Source organism: Acomys minous (assembly GCF_964271855.1).
Source record: "Acomys minous genome assembly, chromosome: 17".
Lineage (NCBI taxonomy): Eukaryota > Metazoa > Chordata > Mammalia > Rodentia > Muridae > Acomys > Acomys minous.
In genome coordinates, this window is record NC_140500.1 from 52,288,581 (window position 1) to 52,308,571 (window position 19,991).

Here is a 19,991-nt window from a genome sequence, read left to right on the forward strand (position 1 = left end):
ACTTCTGGGAAAGAGAACCGCAAGCCCCCATGAATCTCAGGGGCCCCCGAATTCTCTATGTGTGGCACTGGGCCTCACCAGGGTGAGGAAACTGAGGCACAGAGGGAAGATGACAGATGTGGGCATCGTCACACACAATAACCTCTCCTGAGCTAGATGCAGGGTGGCTGTCATCAACACTTCCTGCCACTTATGGAGGAGCCCTAGCAGGGGGCTGGGGTCAAGATGCGGGAGTCAGAAGAACAGGAAAAGACTGGTGGTGTGGCTTAATGGTAGAGTACCTGTGAAGCCCTGGATTCCACCCCAAAAAAATAAGAGATAGGGCAGATGTTACGGCGGCCAAAGGATGGAGACAGGCAGTCTGCCAAACATGGCTCAGCATTTCTGGACGTACTTGGGACTGTAGTGGCTTGGACAATGATTGGCACATGAGCTGACATCTGTGCCTCTGGGTCCTGGCCTTCTATTTCTCATTTATAGTTTGACTGTACCCACATCCCGAGTCCCCCTCATCTCCCCGCTAGGGTAAAAGCCTTGAGTGATTAGGTGGAGGTCCTCCTCCTACTGAGCTGAGGCCTTTCTCAACCCGGGGCCCTGGAGGAACTGGGTTGAAGCCTCCAAGATGGGAGCTTGGAGGGTCTGAGCGCACTTCTGCCTCTATAAGGATGGCTTCTCACAGTGAGGCTGCCCACATGAGCACCACAGCTTCGCGTACACGTACCTGGCTGTCCAGTCCAAGCAAGAGGAGCATAATAAAAAACAGAATGGACCAAAAGGTGGGCAGCGGCATCATGGTCACAGCTTTTGGGTAGGCAATGAAGGCCAAGCCAGGACCTAAGGGAGAGAAATGGGGAGGGGGGGGGGGGACACAGAAGGACACACATCAGTACCATGCTACTCGGAACCCCCGGGGCCTCACAGAACACTCATGTCTGAGTGGGGAGGAGGGTCACCTAAGCCCAAACTGCAGGAGGAGCCAGGGGAAAAGAGACCAGTGGGGCTCAGGGGGGCCCCCCATGTAAGCAGCTGTCTCCTATTCAGCACATGGCCTCATTTCAAATGAATCTAAGCCCATATTGACATAGGATCCAAGGGGCGGGGAGTGGGACTGAGCCTGGGGCTCAGGCAGCTGGAGATTTGGGGAATGGACAACCCACCCCTCACACACCAAAGCCGCACACTGACACTGGCTGGAAGGAAAGTTGTGGTTATCTGATTCCTGAAACCCTCCTTTGCAGAGAACTGTTTCTATTTTTGAATTAATGGCTAAAACACTGCTTGAATAGAAAGGGAAAAAAAAAAAAGAATCCAGAAGCATGCCCTTTAAGGGCATGCCCACGGAGCCTATGTCCCCCACAGGTACCCAAGTTCACACAAGGCAAAGTAAAACCAAGCAGGCCTGGCACTGAAGAGAGCACCACGGGGCAGGGCAGGTCCTCAGGCCCAGGAGACTAGCCACATCCAAGTCCTCACCCACCACTTCCTCTACACTTTTTAGGGGGGCATCAGTTTACCCCATCTGAACTATGAGGGTCAGGTGGCCCCAGGATCCTTATGTTCAGATTATGTTCACCTCAGAGGGGGACACCACTACCCGGAAAAGGGCTATGGGTTCTTATTAACAGGGGCCAGACCCAGAGGCAGAAGGGGAGAAGGGCTCTGCCCACTCTGAGCGCTTCTCAGAGTCATTTGAACATGAACATGTCCTGCTTGTAAACAACCTCCCCTCAAACACATGCCTCGGGGAGATTTGCTAGCTGGTACTTGTGGGCTCCACTTGAGGGCTGATAAACTAAAGTGAAGTCAACTAGAAACAAAACAAACCAATCAGGAAGAAATACAGGCCAGACTGCAGGAGACGCGGAAGATGTTTTTGTACACTTTAAAGCAAACATCAAAACCAAATGAATGGCTTAAGAGGAGACGGTGGAAAGTTCACAAAAACAAATCAATTCTGAAAAACAAAAAAAAACAAACAAAAAAAACAAAAACAAACCAAAAAACCTAGAACTAGAATTCACTCAATAAAGTATCAACAAACCCCAAGTGTGGCAGAGGAAGGCAAGCCTTCCATGCCATCTGCTCAGCCTGCGAAACCCTGCGGGGACGCCGCTGAGTGGTTGGTAGAAGGTGGTACTAGAAGATTCTGTGAGTGGAAGGGGTGTGGCTGCTTACCAAGCCGGAAGCTGCTTGAGTGAGCAAGATGGAAGGGGAGAGGGCCGGGTGCGGAATACACCCCCCTCCCCCACCCAGGACATCATGAAACACACTTAGGACCAAGTTAGAACTAAAAGCGTTCTGATCCCCCTAAATTCCAAAGTTCTGGCCCTGCTTTGTCCACCCCAAGAATGAAGACTCGGGACTAAAGCAGCTACAAGACAGATGCAAACCATGGTGGCCCCCAACACCTCTCTGCACCAGGCGCCGCAAACAGAAACTCAATTCACTTGTTTTTGTCCTTTGCTTTAGATTTTTCTCAAGCCAGCCTCAGGAGAGGGCCAAGAGCCCTTCCCTAAAGCCACAGTGAAGTCAGGAGGATAGAAGCCGAGATGCTTAGGCCAATCTGATGCCCTCACCAGCACAGCACACCCGTGTCTGGGTTTCCCTTGGCTGTGCAATGCCCTGGTTCAAATGCACTTGTCTTTGTTAAGGTGCTTGCTAAAAACCTCAGGGAGTCACTGACTCTCTTGCTGTGCTGGCTGCTCATCCATCACTGTGGGGAAGGAGTGAAGACAAGCGGACAGAAGGAAAAATACAAAACAAAACTTGGGGTTGACCACATGTGTGGCGTGGAAATATACGCTGTGTCCAAAGATCTCCTTGATGGACCTCATCTTTCTCCCCTGCCAAGTCTCCTCCGTGCTCTTGATGACACCCGGTTACAGGTTTGGAACCACTTAGCACGTGCAAGTGGGAAGAATGTCACTTGCAGAGGAGCTGGAAGAGGGGTGGGGGTGGGGAAGCTGGCGGGGGGGAGGGGGGTTGCTCGCTATACAACTTCTACGCAACTTGCTATATACAACACAGTCTTCTGAGTATCCAGCTGGGACAGAGCGAAATAGATACGCACGCACAGTGTGCGTTCACTCTGTGGGGAGGGTCTGGGTTAGGGTATGGCCACAGACAGAGGATGAAGGGGGGGGGGGTTCCTGAGGCCAGAGAAGCCCATCAGAAGGAGATGGCTGCATTGGATGCTTCGCCAAACATCCAGTGGGTGGAGACTCAGTATCCAGATGCATTGCCTGTGACCCACTCACGCAAGGGCCCATGCTTTGGGGCCGCTGAGCTCATCTGAGACACGAGTATCTATCTAGACAGTCTAGACACTGGGCGTGCAGGTATCCTCTACCCTTCCAATACCAGGACTCGGGACTGGGGAGCTAGGACATGACCTTGAGTTTCAAACACAAGGAAGTCGAGGGTCAAGAACGTCAGAGACTTGGGATACCTTCCCTGGTCTGCAAAACCCCTAGACTAATAAGGCACAGTCCGCTTCCGCCCCCCCCCCACCTCACCCCATCCCCGTGGCCTGCAGGAAACCCCAGCCCAGGGCCCTTGGCAGCCTCCAGAAGGTCCCAGATGGGCTGTAATTAGGTTAGATAACACCTGAGCACCCTCCAAGAGAACTGGGTGAGGGAGGTGGCCCCTCCCCTGAGGACCTCTACCCCAGAACCCCTCTCACTACAGGGCTAAGTTGTAGGCATAGGCCAAGACCTCAAACCCAGGTCCCTGAAATACCATGACGAGGTAGTAGGATTCTAGTCCACGTTCCAGACCCGCCTTTTCTGGAGCGCTGAGTCCCATGTTGCTAAGGAAGGACACACTCTGTTCAAAGCCCATGATCTTAAGACCGGCTGACCGTCCAGTCTGTGAGTGTAGGCATCTTGAGTAGCAACATGGGACCAACAGGCCCCCGCCCCTCCCCCAATCCCCAAAGGTGACAGTGTCCTCATATCCTACCCCCAATTTGGCTCTGTCATGGCCTCTGGGTGGTGTTCCTCCCCTGCCCTCTCACTCCTGGTGACTGTGGTGCGAGCTGGGAAGGGTAAGGCTCGGCCAACAGATACAGGAAGGACTAAAGTGTGGCTCGGCTTTGGTAGTGGAGTTAGCCAGAAAGCCAAGTGCAAACCACCGAAATGAAGGCTGAGATGCCAGCAGCTCTGGCGATGGTGTGCTAGCAGTGGCTGACCTGAGCCTCAATTAGGAAAGTAACTTCTGTGGCTAAAGGCAGCGGTTGCTGGGGGAAGTGTTGGGGCTGGAAGACCACAACTAAAACAGCCAGCCACCAAGTCCCATTTCAACCGCCCTTGTTCCTCCCACCTTCAGTGGGCCAGGATGCACCAAAGACCTTTAAATGTAGCCTTTGTACTCAGGCATGGGGGGCATGTCTTGTCGGGGAGAGGGGATGTCTATGTAAAAGGCAGGCTCCCTCCATCCCCCTGGGGTCTGGCTCCATGCCTGCAGTACTCATCTTACACACTAGGTGGCAGTGCCCACCACCACTGCCACCGACACCACCGTACCTGACTCAGCCACATCAGCAATGTCCACCCCTTGCTCTTGTGCCATGAAGCCCAGGATGGAAAAAATTGCGAAGCCAGACACAAAACTGGTACCACTGTTCAGGCATCCCAGCAGCATACAGTCCCTAAGTTACACACACGTCAGGGGGTAAGTTAATCACAACACAAGGAAGCCACGCTCCCTACTTCTCTTTTTTTTTTTCTTTAATCATCATTTCTAATGTTCACCGGGCCCGCCAGCGCAACACTTGCCTGTACGAGTTATACTTGTACTTGTTATAGCTTCCCAGTGAGGTCATGGCCCCCAGGCAGATGGCATAGGAAAAGAATATCTGGGTTCCAGCGTCGATCCATACCTGAGGAGGGGAGGTTGGGGAGGGAATGTTAGGGTGATTGCCTGGGGTGAACACAGGGTCCCGGCAATGTGAGGATCTTTGACCAACCATGACAATGTCTACATGGGGGATCCACAGTGTTGATGAGCTCCAAGGAACCCCAGAAGGCAGAGAGCCAGGTGCCTTATCTTCCTGCATCAGTTAAGGCTTCTGATGCCGGAGTGACTGGGACCACTCCTGGAACCTTGGGCAGAATGGGCCACCCGGCCTGTCCTCAGGATGACATTCCACACTCAGTAAACAATAGTCTTTACTCTGAGTCTACTCCTAGGCCGTCATGCCTACTGCTAGGTCGAGGCTGCTTTGATGGCTATGGGTACGATCCCTCACAGCTCTGGAGGACATCAAGCCTGCATTCCCAGCTCTCAGCGCAAGCTGGTCAACCAACTGTGTCCTGCTGAGACACCCAGAAATCCTGGCCTCCGGGAGGCAACTGGAAAGCTTGGCACCCTGGGACAAAGGTCTCAAAGGGCACGCAAAAGCCTCCAGGGTTTCACTAAGCCAGTGCCGTGCCTTGTAGGCAAGCTTTGAGGCTCGGAAGGGCCACAAACCACTACTGGTCCGGTAGAGAAGTGCCAGGAGATGATGCTCGGCTGTACACGGGCATCAAAGAGCCACAGGAAACACTGCAACCTGCATCCTGTGCACCACCGGCTTGGGATCGGGTACCCCACCCTGCTGGTACCTGTGGGTCCTCGAGGCGGCTAATGTCAGGGTACAGGTAGAACTTGATGCCTTCACCAGCACCTGGCAGGGTCAGTCCACGGACCAGCAGCACCAGAAGCATGGCAAATGGGAAAGTGGCAGTGAAGTAGACAACCTGTAGAGGCAAGGAGGAGGCAGGTGGACTCAGGAGTGTCCTCGCTGTAGGGAAGTGCAGGTACCCGCTTCTCTCAGAGGCAGGGAGGGTCACACTGGGAACAGCAAAGATCCTACAGACACAATGGTTTCACCTGCTGTGTGACCTTCAGTGTGCTGCTTAGCACCTGAGCCTCATATAACCTAAGGCAAATAAATAAATAAAGCTATGACTTCAGGGTCTATTTTTTAAAATTAATTAATTTATTATATAATACAGTGCTCTGTATACTTGTACACCAGGTACACCTGTACACCAGAAGAGGGCACCAGATCACATTATAGATGGTTGTGAGCCACCATGTGGTAGTTGGGAATGGAACTCAGGACCTCTGGAAGAGCAGTCAGGGCTCCTAACCTCTGAGGCATCTCTCTAGCCCCAGGGCCTATACTATAGATGAAAATGAATACATCCTGTGAGTAATTTACATAGATCATCTAAGCTCAGATTTTTAAAAAAGCAAGCAAGATGGAAAACAAATCTATCCCTTTACTAGGAGAGAAAATACAGGCCACATACAAACTGAATCAACCAACTATCAGGGGTGTATGCAACAGCTAAGCCCATGGTCACATCGGCTGTCCCATGGCACTCAGCACACACTGTCTGACATTACAACTGTCAGTACAACACCGGGGTAAAGAATCAGAGAGAGGGCTGGAGAGATGACTCAGTGCTTCCGAGCACTGGCTGCCTTTGCAAGAGGACCCGAGATCAATTCCCAGCATCCACATGGCCGCTCAGGACCATTTGAAATTCCAGTTCCAAAGGATCTGACGTCCTCTTCTGGTTATCTCAAGCACCAGGTACACACACATATATAGGCAAGATACCCATACATATTTAAAAAAAACAAAAAAACAAAAAAACAGACAGACAGACGGAACCAGATGTGGGCGCACATCTGTAATCCCAGCACTCAGGAGGCCGAGGCAGGGTGTGATAATGGCCTGTCTGGGGATACACAGTGAGACAAGAGGGTCAGCTCTAGCTCCGGGCATTCTCTTGCTGAGAGATGCAGGAGATGTCAGCTACTCTCTCTGGGCCTTGCTTTCTTCTCGTATGAAACGAGGACAAGAATCACAACAGCCCTTGTCAGGAGATAGGTAAGGATTTACACGGACAGACAGCAAACGGTAGTCAAGACACACAGCCTGACTGACAGGGCCTGGAGAGGAGGCAGGCAGAAATTCCTCCAAGGTCGTGGCCAGAATGGGAAAGGCCCAGCCCTCTCCCACAGGGTCACACCGTGCATCCCAACAGGCCAGGGTCGGGGTGAGGAAAGGACTGACAATAACGCCTTCTGTCTGTTCCTGTTGCTGTTCCGTCACACACTGCAGGGCAGTTGGCCTTTAAAGTGGCCAACTTTAAAGTGGCCACTTTCTAGGAGGGGGGAACACAAACACTGTCCCCGTCAGCTAGCGATCACTACCTTCTTTCTCTAGACTTAGTTTCCCCCACCTTAAGGTGAGAGCCTTGGCCTGGTTAGGCTTGGCTCCCAGCTCCAGGGCAGGGAGGTGGATTGGGTAAGAGTTCATTGCTCATCTGTCTTACCTTCCAGTTAGCTACTGTGGCTGCTGCTTCAAGGGGGGAACTCTGACCTCACCCTCTAGCAAGTCTTTAGGGAGTGTTTGGAAACGCTGAACAACCCAGATGTTGGTGGCAGTCTACAAGCCTAAAGGCGGGCCCTCTTTGTCTGCCACCTCATCCCTGGATGCCTTTCTTCCTCCAAGCCTCGGGCGTCCCCAGCCACCCTTGACGGACAGACGGACACCAGGGACAAAAAGGCCAGTCAGGAAGCCACTGCAAGGGTAAAAGAAAGAAAACCCTCCTGACCTCTCCCTTCCTGTGGCTAGGCAGACAGGCGCCCCTGGCCAGGTCCCCTCTCTGAGGCCGTGTATAAGGCCACACCCAAGCTGGTAAACAATAGCCACCGACAACAGGAGTTCCACAGGTTCCCCCGAGGGCTGCTTCAAAGCAAGTGGATTGCAGCCAGAAGCACTGGTGGGCTCACTGGAGTAGGGGTGGGGCTCCCTGGCTTGCCTCTGTACTAAGCCTACTATGTACCCAGCCTGGTGCTATCAACTTAACTCAACATCCGTCATATCTAGATGAGCCATTACAACCTGCCCCTGCCCTTGTGAGCAAACAAGCCTCACTGGCTGTTGTCAACCTGCCTGGAGTCCTCAGTTAGTAGGAGCTGTCAGAGGTGGGATCCGATCTAGGCCAAGTACTTTTGGGGCTCTTCGGGAGGGTTACTGCCATCGCCACCCCCTGTCGGGCAGCCCTCAGTCATCTCCATAAAAAGCCACCCTTGTTTTATAGCCTCTGCTACTCCTTGGATGAGCCTGAGAGCCATTCTCTCAACTTTTCCATGCCCGTCCCTCGGGATCCTCCAGGGTGAGGCTGGTGCCAGGCGCCACCTTGGGCCCCTGACTGTGGCCCAGTAGGCCTTGCTGTGGGACGTAGTATTTTTCCACTCCTGTCGCTGATCTCCATAATGCCTCTGAGCTCTGGGCCAGATGCCTTGTGGAAAATGGAGGCTTATGGGGCACCTCAGCCCTGACCAGACTCTGGAGGTTGGTGGGCAGCAAGGAGGAGTCTAGCTTCCAGTCTCCTGCTACTTGGCCTTACTTGGGTGTGGATGGCCTGGGCAGCAAGGGTCATTCAATCACTCATTTTACACCAGGTGAAACTGAGGCTGAGCAGGTCATAGGGATTCATAAAACCATATTACACTTATAAGGAGCAGAGCTCAGTCCAAACCCAGACTAGCCCTATCTGCTCTGCTCTGCTTTGTTTCTGACAAAGCTGGCTGCCCTAGAGTGTGACCATAGGCCTGGCCACACATGTCCAGGGTAAGCTTCCTGAGTAAGCATGGCAGTCTGTCTCCTTGCGAGAGCAAGCAGGATCATTCCTGGCTTCCACCTCACTGTACCGGCAGGTCAGCGCAAGGTGGGAGAAGGGAGCTGCCTGAGTTCAAATCCCAGTTTGGCTACCGATGAGCTGTGTAGCATTGGGAAAATTAGTTAAGCTCTCTGAACCTCAGTTTTGGTTGCGCAGGAACGGAGACATTCAGGAAGAGTGAGTGTGCTGTCTGAGACACCGTATTAACACCCTCCACACACACCGCTACCTGGCTTGTTGACTGAGTAAAACTGACGATGATTCTGGGACCCTTTTCAGACCCTCGGAGAGTTGGAAAGGCTGGGAAAGAAAAGCCAAGCACCTAAGCTTGGGTCCTCCATCCGTCACCCTCCCATCTCCTAGACTAAGTTAGCCACAGGCACAACTTTGGCCAAGAGGAGGAGGGCTCCAGCCCCCATGGTTGAGAGCCTGGTCTGTAGCCAGGGCTGGAAGCTGATGCCAGCCAGCCAGCGGGTGGGCCTCTGGACAGGGTAGGCGGGCAAGCGGGTGGCCTCTGAAGGCCTCTCAGCACTGAGCTGGAGGAAGTCCACAGAGCTGTTTGTCTTGGCTTCTCTGGCCCATCAGGGCTGCTATTGTTCTGGGAACCACACGTGCGTGCCCCATGAGCAGGGCGTAGCTCAGGGTAGGCTGGGGGGGGGGTGCCTCTAGCCAGTCCCCAGTTCCACATTAGCCACAGCTGCAGCCTGGCACCCCTCTACCCTGGCCTTGGCTCTGTCCCCTTTGTAGTGTGCTGCATTTCAAATGTTGCTGACTGTGCCTTATAGATATCAACCTCCTCCATTGGTCTAAGGGTCTAGGGGTCCCCCAAAGTCCTGGTCAGATGCACTCCAGGGGCTTCCACACTGAACATTGTGACAGCCTGCACCACCACCCCCTCAGACACTAAACTCTACTCTTTTTTTTTGCTCAGTCACCTCAGTAACCTTTGCCCAGCCCCCCTAGAAATGGCACCCCCACTCTCCTTTCTTCTTTCCTGTAATTCTTGGCACCATTAGCCATTACCTGTGTCCCATGCTCATCTTTCTACAGCCCAGCTCTTCCCAGCCAGCCACGGATGCCGAACACCCTGGGTTCCCTTCACCCCGTCCCTACAACAGAACCCACATACAAGAGGCTCAAAGGGCATCACCCTTGAACGCGACTGACACTTTCCAACACCTAAGCTCCTCAGGCACTTCCTGACAGACTAGCTTCTCTGTGGGGGAAACTGAGGCAGAGAGTGAGCAAAAGGCAGCCACTGCTTACTCAGGAGTGTGTGGGTCAGGTCCACCGGTCTGCAGACCTGAAGGACTTGATGGGCCTCATCTCAACCTTCATGGTCACTGTTCAACAGCCAAGGCAATAGGCTCAGGGAAGGGGCTGCTCTCAGACAAGCTGCCTGACCTTTTATGAGCCTTAGTTTCCTCTGTGTTTAGAGGAAAATAGCACGCACACTTCTGTGACTGTGGAGGAGTTGGGAGCACAGTGGACAGGGTCTCTAAGGAGGCAGGGAACTCTTTCTGCTTATCCTATGGCATGATGCTAGGAGGGCACGGTCCAGGCTTAGCTGCCTTCCCTTCTGACTGAGGTTCAGTACAGCAGAGGACTCTGCACCCTAGCACAGAGACAGTGATAAAGGGCAGCTGGACAGCCCTGCTTCAACATCTCTTCTGAAGAGTGCTGCCAGCTTTGAAAAGTTAGGGTCCATACTGAGGGCTGGTGGTCATAGGCAGTATTAGGGCTGCTAACTGGCCCCTGGCTCAGATAGCCTTGCTCACCACACCAACACTGCACATCAGGAAACAGGGCAGTGGCTGGTGACACAAACTCAGTGGGGACACCTGGCTGTCTGCCGGTCATGATGTCACTAATCCCTGTTGAACACTGGGGGTTCTTTCTCACCCAGTGAGAAAGAATGTCACACGGAGCTGTGTTTCTGTCCTGTCAGAGCATGCATGTGTTCCAGAATGGGCCCTTCTCCTAGGGGAGAGAAGGTTGACCATAGAGTGGCTGTCCCTGAGGGAGGGGACAGGAGTCCACTCACCTTGCCTGTGGATCGAACACCCTTCCAGATGCAGAAAAAGCAGACGAGCCAGACGAGGAGGAGGCAGAGTGCGAGGTCCCACTTCAGAGCTCCTGGATCGTCAATTCCGGAGGACAAGCTGAGCACATTGCGCCTTTGGGAAAAAAAGAACAAGAGGTCAGGGGCCGAGAGCCACTTGGCAGCAAAGCCAGCACGGGCAAAGCCCTGGGTTCTGTTTGCAAATGCAAAATGCTCATTTTCATGTCAGCACTGGAGAGGCTGAACTTGAGGCATGACTGGCCTACATAGTGAATTCAAGGCCAGCCTCAACTACAGAGTGTGATTTTGCCTCAAAAGAAAAAAAAAGAAACAGAGAGAGAGGAAGAGAGGAGAGAGAGAGAGAGAGAGAGAGAGAGAGAGAGGAAGGAAGGCAGGAAGGAAGGAAGGAAGGAAGGAAGGAAGGAAGGAAGGAAGGAATCAACACCTGCCCCCATCCCCACAGACACCTCAGTGGCAGCCTTGGCCCCATTTGTCAGGAAGAGAATGGAGGTGACTAAGGCATCAGGGAAATCAAAAAGTTACAGAATCCTTTATCAGGTGACTTCAGGCTCAATCTAGCCAGGCCATGGGTGAATTAAGTCCCCAAGCCTCCATTTTCTTGTCTGTAAAATGGGTACCGATTTGGGTGGTAAGATGGCGCTTGCTGCCAAGGCTGCTAAGCTGACCTGGGACCTGCATGATGGAAATAGAGGACTGACTCTTTCAAGCTGTTCTGAGACTACACACACACACACACACACACACATACACACACACACACACACACACACACACACACACACACACACACACACACACACACCCCTTTTAAAAGGGGACTGGTTATCTGCAGGAACTGTGGACAACCTTCAATTTTGACTGTCAGCCAAACACTGGGTTCAGATCTCAGTCTCTCTCACTTCTAACCTTGGGCAAGTCACTTAACTACCCCAAGCCTCTCTCAGAATGTAGAATGGGGTGACTCCCTTCTCAGCACCTTCTGGGCTAACTTCCTTGATCTCACTCTGACTGTTAGCTGGGAGTGGGGGCATACACCTGTAATCTCACGCTGAGGCAGGAGAATTGCATTCCAAGTCACCCAGGACTACCCAATAAGATCCCATCTCCAAAAGAATAAAGCAAATCAGGTGTGGTGGTGCACGCCTTTAATCTCAGCACCTGGGAGGCAGAGGCAGGCAGATCACTCTGAGCTCGAGGGCAGCCTGGTCTACATAGTGAGTCCAGGACAGCCAAGGATACACAGAGAAACCCTGTCTCAAAACAACAACAACAACAACAACAACAAAACATACACACACAAAAAAACCCACCAAAACCAAAAAAAAAAAAAAAAAAGGAAAAAAAAAGAATAAAGCAAATCAATGAAAACAAAACAAAAAAATCTAACTCTGTATATTATCTAGATTTTTCCCAAGGTATAAGCACAGAGTACCCATCTTGCTGCAGTGGCTTATGAGGAAAACACCACAGAAAAGACTGACAAGGTCTGAAGGTGCCTGGCCCCTGACACACCTCATCACATGACTGTGGGTTATGACATACAGCTGGTGCTTAAGCAGTGCTGGCTTCCTCCCTCCTTCCCTGCTAGGATTCTGAAGCTCCCAAGAGGAGGCAGGTCCATGGCTTTCAGGACTATTCCCAGGGAGAAGAGGCGCTAACCCTGCTCAGGGTCTGTGGAGTCAGAAGCTGGACCTGAGTGCTGACCTTCAGTCATCTTCGCTAGTTTCTGCTGGCGCCCTCCCTGCAGGGAAGGAGCCATAGGAAGCAGTACAGGGCGCTCACAGAGAAGACGACTGTGAAACCTACTGCCCAGGAACCCAGTGTCTCGCAGAACCCATGCTGAGCACACAGATCTCTTCCCTGGACACTGGGCCTCCTGGTCACCCAGTCTTTAAGCTGCCAATCACAGCTAGGACACTGGATCCCCACACTTCAGGAGTCCCAGACAGAGACATTTTCTTACAGCTGCAGGCAGCCCCCAGTCCCAGGCCACCTCTGGAGCAGGAGACTATAAGGCTGCCCTCTGAGCAGAAAAGCCTCAACATAAGAATTTTGAATAAATCCAAGGGTCCTTCTCAAATGGCCTTCATGCAACACCTTTGGCCGACAGTCAACAGTCACTGTTCTCAGGACCTAGGATGACACATGGGACGCAGCAGGATTCCACAAACACCCACTGAATGAATGAACTACCCAGGAGGAGAGCCAAGCCTCACTCTACTGGACCAATGCAAGCTGTAGCTCCAGGCCTAAGGGAAGGGCAACTTTCTTTGGTTCTTATCCTGTTGTTTGCAGATGCATCAATGCCATGTAGCCTATGTATCTGCGAGAGAGTGTGAACAACACACAAGAAACAAAAGCCTGTACAGCCGACCGCACGCCTTTCTTGTTTATCTTATTCATTCCAAGGGGCAGAGCTCACTGACCGCATTTCACAGATGTGGAAAGCAAGGCTTGGAGGGTACAAAGCCACTAAACTCCAGGCCTGCCTGCTTCCAAAGCCAAAGCTCTCCCAACTCCAACCATATATATATATAAAAAAGAAAATAGCACCTGCTTTTAAGAAGGACCTCATTGGGGCTAGAGAGATGGCTCAGTGGTTAAGAGTGCCGCCTGCTCTTCCAAAGGTCCTGAGTTCAATTCCCAGCAACCACATGGTGGCTCACAACCATCTGTAATGTGATCTGATGCCCTCTTCTGGCCTGCAGGTGTACATGCAGGCAGAACACTGTATACATAATAAAAAATAAATAAATCTTAAAAAAAAAAAAGAGGGGGGGCTCACTGTCTGCTCTTCCATAGGATCTGGGTTCAATTCCTAGCATTCACATGGCAGCTCACAACCATGTGTAACTCCAGTTCCAGGAGATACGGTGCCCTCTTTTGGCTTCTGAGGGCATCAGGCAAATAAGTGGTACACACACACACACACACACACACACACACACACACACACACACGACACACATACATACATGCACACATGTGTGCACATGCAAAACATCTATAGACATAAAATTTTTCAAAAATTTTAAATAATAAAGGGCCCTCCAGTCCACTGCAAGCTGGGATCATCCGGTGCCTCAGGGCAGCATCATGGGGTACCTTCACACAGCAGGCCAAAGGCCAATCATCCCCAGCCGGGCCTCTGCCAAGCCAAGACCTGGCAGCACCACAAAACAAAAAGCCCTTCCCATTCACCATTCAGCACTTGGGTGCCAGCCACAGAATCTCGGAGCACAGTGAGAAACAGTCCATGCTTCTGTGAATGGGCCACATGAGGGCAGAAAAACAACAACAACAACAACAACAACAAACGTGGCCCTATTCCACACCTTCACACACACAGCCCTCTCCACAGCCTGCCCTCCACAGGTGTGCTGTCCACACATGACTCTCCAGGTGACTTGCTGTGGGGCCCATCTGGCCTGCCTTTCTTCACACTGGCTCTGAACACCCCATGGACAGTGGGCTGACAGGGTCTATTCAGTTAATGCGCAGCCATGAAACCACCATGTCTCTTTGTTCTTTGGGGCAATCCTTCAAGAAGCTTAAAACTAGCTGAGCAGTGGTGGAGCACGCCTTTAATGCCAGCACCTGGGAGGCAAAAGCAGGTGGATCTCTGTGAGTTTGAGGCCAGCCTGGTCTACAAAGCAAGTTTAAGATGGCCAGGGCTACAAAGAGAAACCCTGCCTCGAAAAACCAAAAAATAAAAAATAAAATAAAATGTAAAAAAAAGAAGACGTTCAAAACTCCGAAGCCAGATCGTGGTGGTCCTGAGAGACCCATCCAGGACACTACCCACTTCCTGCTAGGCCAACAGTGCTCACTGGTGCTAGGCGCTGCCAAGGAGAGTTACTCTGAGCAACTGAGATAAACATATCTGAATCCTTTGTTCCTCTGCTGCTGGGGACAGTCCCTGTAGGGACTCGTGGTGGCACCCAGTGACATTTTAAGGTGGATTTTCCCTGACCCAGTAACTCCATTACCAAGACTATCTCTTACTATTCCACAAGCATGGGGCCCACAGACAAAGTGTTTGGGTCAAGAGGTGACCCAAAGTCCCCCTCTGCAGGGTACAGTAAGCCTTGGGGCCAGGTACACTGGCATACCACACAGGCGGCAGACCAGTGGCAAGTTTTTGATGTGCTAATGAAGCAGCATGTCATCCCAGCAGGCAGAGTGACCAGCAGGGCAGGGGGCATCTGCACAGCACCTAAACACACACCAGCAAGCAAGTGTTGCCCAAGGATAGACAGGGGCTCAGCACTAAACGTAGCTCTTTTGCTGTGTGTTTGTAATATATATGTATATATATATGTGTGTGTGTGTGTATGTATATATGTATGTATGTGTGTATATATATATGTACACTTATTTAAAGGTCTGTCTGTCTCGAGTCTCATGTAGCCCAGGCTGGCCTTAAATGGTTGATCCTCTTGCCTCTACCTGAAATCACACAGTACTGACGTAATACAAGTCTGTCCTCAGGCTTTGCATAGCTTGCCAGGGCCACAAAATGTCCTGCCTGGTTCCGATGGAGTCCCAGGCAGGCCTGAGCTGGAGAGTGGCCAGTCATCCAAGTCCCTGCAGGGACCCCATCAGTCCTCTCTGTACCACTAACTCCAAGGGACACTCATGGATCCCCTGGGCCTTCACACAGTGCCACTCCTGGGTGCCTCCTAAAACGCCTACATCCCCCATGATGCCCTGCTCCGGCCCTTCACACCCCAAAGCCACTACAGTAACTTCTTCCCAGCCTCCCTGCTATATTTTCCTTCACACTTGTCAGAGGGAGCCACAGTATCTTCGATGCCACTTCACACCCCTCCTTGGCTCCACATCCTCCCACGGCTCCAACCTTCTTCATTCCTAACCTGTCCCTGTCACCTTCCACTCAAATCTAGATGCTTTCAAGAATGTGAGGTTTACCTAACAAAAAGACTAGGACAGCAAAGAAAGAGGAAGCCAGAGTCCAGGGCGGGGGAGGGGGTATATAGCTGTCCACTTTACTTCCCTCCCTCACCTGCCCCTTGACTTCTTCCTCGGCGGTTGGTGTATATGGTCCCTGAGCTGTTGAGTTAGCTGTTTCCTCAAGGACACAGTTCCACCATTTACAGACAATCTCTTTCCAGGGCTCCGTGCCAATGCACTTTTCCCAAGGGCAGCTCTTATTCCTGGACACCCCCAGCCCTCCCCTTCCCCAGCACTGGGTCTGCTGTCAGCACTTTCCCACTATGATCTTACTTTCTGACTGGTTAATGTGTCTGTCTAGTATCAAGTTAGCTCTGAGCACTCAGGACCTGTCTCAGCCACAGCACCTAGCACATGAAGCAGCTCACCTGACAATAGGTGAGAGAATTCATTACAGCCATTTGGTAGGTGGGGAAACTGAGGCTCAGCCTCCCATTGACCCTAGGCAGTAATCAAGCCTGGGGTTAATTTCATTTTTTTTTCTGATGCCACTGTAGGGCACATCAGTGTGTCTCAGGCCGGGGCTCCCAGCATTGGGCTTCCCAGTCTCTTCTAGAGGTAAGCTGCAGGTTTTTTTTTTCTTCTTCCAAGAAAAAGGCCACATCTTGCCAGGATGGAAACTAAAAAAGAGTGGCTGGCCTGGACGTGTGTTTGCAGCCGGCTGCCCTGCTGCCGTCCAGTCAGCACTTGGAGATGTAAATTCGTCCTCAGAGTGGGCCAAATCGTTTCCTTTTGACTGCAGGCCAGCCGTTTATTGGCCGCAGCAGTCCCCAGGAGACTGGCAGAGGCAACAATTATAAAAGGGCCGCCTGCCGGAGCATGGGGCCCCCACACAGCCTTTCCCGCACTACCTCCTCCTTCCGACAGCTACGGAGGAAGATTGGCTGAGCATGGCTTGTTTGCAAATATGACTCATTTCTTTGATTCTAATAGAATCTAATGATCCATGCTGGGCTCCCAGGGGGCTCTGCAGGAGCCTTGGAGGAAGGCCTGGCTCCAGCCTGCTGAAGGGTTTTTGGCCAGACCTGGCCCTGCCTGTCCTCCAAGGCCTGTGGGGGAAGCAGGAGGTTTGGGGACAGAGGTGACCTCAGAGGGTGAGGACCAGGGAGATGAGGCCATAGGGACAGAAGCTCTGTGGCCCTGCTGTTCAGCCACTAAACATACCCTAGTGCCGACGTAAAATGTCAGTCTCTGGGGCCTAGAGGCTTCTCATGGGAATCTGAGCCACTGAGGCTGAGAAGGTGCCTGGCTTTGTAGACAGGGTAAATGTGGCAGGGTCAGACAGATACAGGAGTCCATGCCTGACCAAAGACTGGAGAAACACAGATGCGCATGCACGCACGCATGCACGCACACATGCACACAGGCAGTGCACCACGTGATCTGTGATCACAGACTCAGCTCCAAGATTTGCCTTGTATCATGGGGGTGGGAGGTGAAACACAGACCACAGACAAGAGGTTCACTAAGATCAGACCTGTATCCATGCTGAGTCCCCAGAACCCTAAACTCGAACCTGTCCAGGTTCCTTAAGGCCAGAGAGCAGATGTGAGTGTGGGAGCTAAACTGACTCTTGCTCACAGAGCGCAGGAGACTCAAGCTTGGCATTCCAACTGCCCTGCTATCAGAGAGGGCTGGGATGCCTGGGAGCTACACTTTGGCCACACTGGGGAAGGGAGTTCCCCTCTGAGGTCCTCCTGCCTCCTTGGTAACCAGCAGGAGGAAAGGGAAGCAGGATGGCTTAAAGTCATCCAGCAATTAGAAACTAAGGGGAAGGGGCCTGGAGAGATGGCTCAGAGGTTAAGAGCACTGTCGCCGCTCTTCCAGAGGTCCTGAGTTCAATTCCCAGCAACCACACGGTGGCTCCCAACTATCTGTTTTGAGATCTGGTGCCCCCTTCTGGCCTGCAGGTAAACATGCAGGCAGAACACTGTAAACATAATAAATAAATAAATCTTAAAAAAACAAAAAACAAGAAAACAAAAACTGGGGGAAGGCTCAGCTCCCACCAAGCCCGTTACCTGTAGCTCCCAGACCTCTAGATCTGGTACAGGCAAAGAAAGAAGGGAAGACCGCCTGGACCTGGGCCAGCTCAGGGAGCATCGCTGCTGTACTTGCCCACTCCTCTCTGACAGGGCCCAGTGAGAGAAAAAACAGAGGAAGGCTCTGAACCAAGCACAGACAAGAGGTTCAAGGATAAGGCAGAGATGGAGTGAGTAGCCGAGGAGTGTCCTTTACCGGCAACATCAAGCAGTGTGGTGTGCAGAGGGAGGGTGCCTGGATTCTGTATGCATGATGGAGAGCCAGGGAGCTGCCCAAGACATGTGAGAGAGTTTCCCACAGTGCCTTGCTCTCTTCCCTACTTAAGAAATCTCAGGAGCTAGCAAGTGGGCTGATTAGAAGGAAGCGCCTGTCTCTAAATTTAACGACCTGAGTTCAGTCCCTAGAACTCATGTAAAAGTGTCAGGATGTGCATACTCCAGTCCTCCTAAAATAAAATAAGGGAGGAGGAGGAGGGAGGAGGAGGAGGGAGAAGGAGGAGCAGCAGCCTCTGCATCGGAATAGCTCGCACCCTTTCACTTCATTTCTGCTGTCTCAAACCCAACACAAGGAGAGGCTCTCGGAAGCAGGAAGCCCTACAGACTTGCTGCTGCTGCTCCCGCTCCGCTCCACTCACCGACCTCTGAGCACCCAGGTTCAGCAGAAAGCTGCCTGGATCCTCGCCTCAGTGGCTCCGTAGCTCTGCTCAGTGGGCCTCAGGCTCAGAGGTTCTTCTAGAATTTGAAGTCAGGTCAAGAGCCTGAGTCAGGGCAGTGAGAGCGGAAACCAGCAGTCACCGGCCAGAGTATATCCATGAACGCCAATGGAAGACCCTGCAAGACAGCCTGTGGAGCCAGGCGTTTTCCTAAAGTGAATCCTTCTCTATGCTTTTCCCGATGAGAAACAAAGGCCAAGTGCTTCACGTGAGGCTTCTAGAACACAGGGGTGCTGTAATGGACTCGGGCTGGTGGTGTCTGAGAAGAAGACAAGGGCACTGAGAAGAGGTCTGTCATGCCACAGTGATGGGTTGCCAGGCAAAGGCAGAACGAATGTGACTGACTCCCTTGCCATAAGAACCCGTGGACATCTGAGGTCCTAAACACCCCAGCAAGGATGCTTAATTACAATGAGGACACAACATGAACAGGACCCTGAAGTGAGGGAACATGCAGGGATCCATCTGGCTAGGGCTGTGGTATAGTCCCTACGACAGTACTGTGACTGTCCCAGGTTTAGGACACTGAAGCCCAAGAAGAGACCACATCTACCCAGGACAGAAGCAGCAGAATGAAGGGTCAAACCCAGAAGGTAATGAGGTTCGGCAGATACCTCAGAAGCTGGCTAGGTGCCAGAGGCCTGGGAGGGGCCAGCCGCAATGTCTAAGCGATGTCGAGAAGAGTACAGAAAGGCCAGCAAAGCCTTGGGCCCCTTCAGGGGGGGAAAAAAAAGAATGAAATGCCAACATTCCTTTGTTCAAAAACTCAAGCTATCTCAAGGGTGGGGAACATGCTTGTAACACTCCCTTTGTTTGCTACTGGAAAATATACACACCAGGAAACCGAAATTTCCCCACCCCCGGGGCCCTGCCTGTGAGTGTAGCACAAAAGGTCCAGGCATGTCCAGGCCACACAGGTAAGACCACTTCCTGCAGGTGAGAACAGTTGGCGGAATCACAGCACAGCCCCTTCCAGATGGTCCCTAGGTAGACTTCCTTGATGTAGGGCAACACCTCAAGAGCAGCCAGGGCCCACCAAGGAGACAGAGTCTCATCTCGTGGTAGTCTGGGACGAGCCTTCCTCTGCCCTGGCTCTTGGCTGCACATGAGATCTCCTCCCAGTCATTTCCAGAAGTGAGAGCCTGCCCCTGACTGAGGCACCCTGAAAGGTTTCTAATCTAATCAGTTTCCGCGAACTGTTAGGATGTCCCAGAGCTCCCGCTTATGAGAGTTCCCCAAATGCCACTAACACAAGGAAACTATCTACGCGCTCTTCACATGCTGGGCTTGCCCATCTGTTGCTCCTGAGTTACCTATAATAAGCCAAAGGGGAAAAGGCGGAGTGACAAGGCCAGACATTCCACAAAAAAGTTAGTCACAAGACACACGAAGGGGCCCAAGCACAGACTTACCAAACTGAGTACAGCCCAGACTGTCACCAAGTAGCCATGAACTCAACAAATAGTGCTTGGTTAAAACCATCAAGTTTGGGGAT

At 52.1% G+C, this 19,991-nt stretch overlaps 1 protein-coding gene across 2 annotated transcripts in view; it reads right to left on the reverse strand.

Annotated features, from left to right (window-relative positions):
- SLC6A6 (solute carrier family 6 member 6) overlaps positions 1–19,991 on the reverse strand; it is a 76,040-nt gene that overhangs the window by 13,622 nt on the left and 42,427 nt on the right. For both annotated transcript variants that reach the window (XM_084764949.1, XM_084764948.1), the window contains exons 6-10: positions 10,729–10,861; positions 5,604–5,738; positions 4,776–4,879; positions 4,524–4,648; positions 722–834 (exon numbers count right to left, since the gene is read on the reverse strand). In XM_084764949.1, coding sequence (XP_084621075.1) covers positions 722–834; positions 4,524–4,648; positions 4,776–4,879; positions 5,604–5,738; positions 10,729–10,861 — 610 coding nt within the window. The remainder of the gene's footprint in view (positions 1–721; positions 835–4,523; positions 4,649–4,775; positions 4,880–5,603; positions 5,739–10,728; positions 10,862–19,991) is intronic.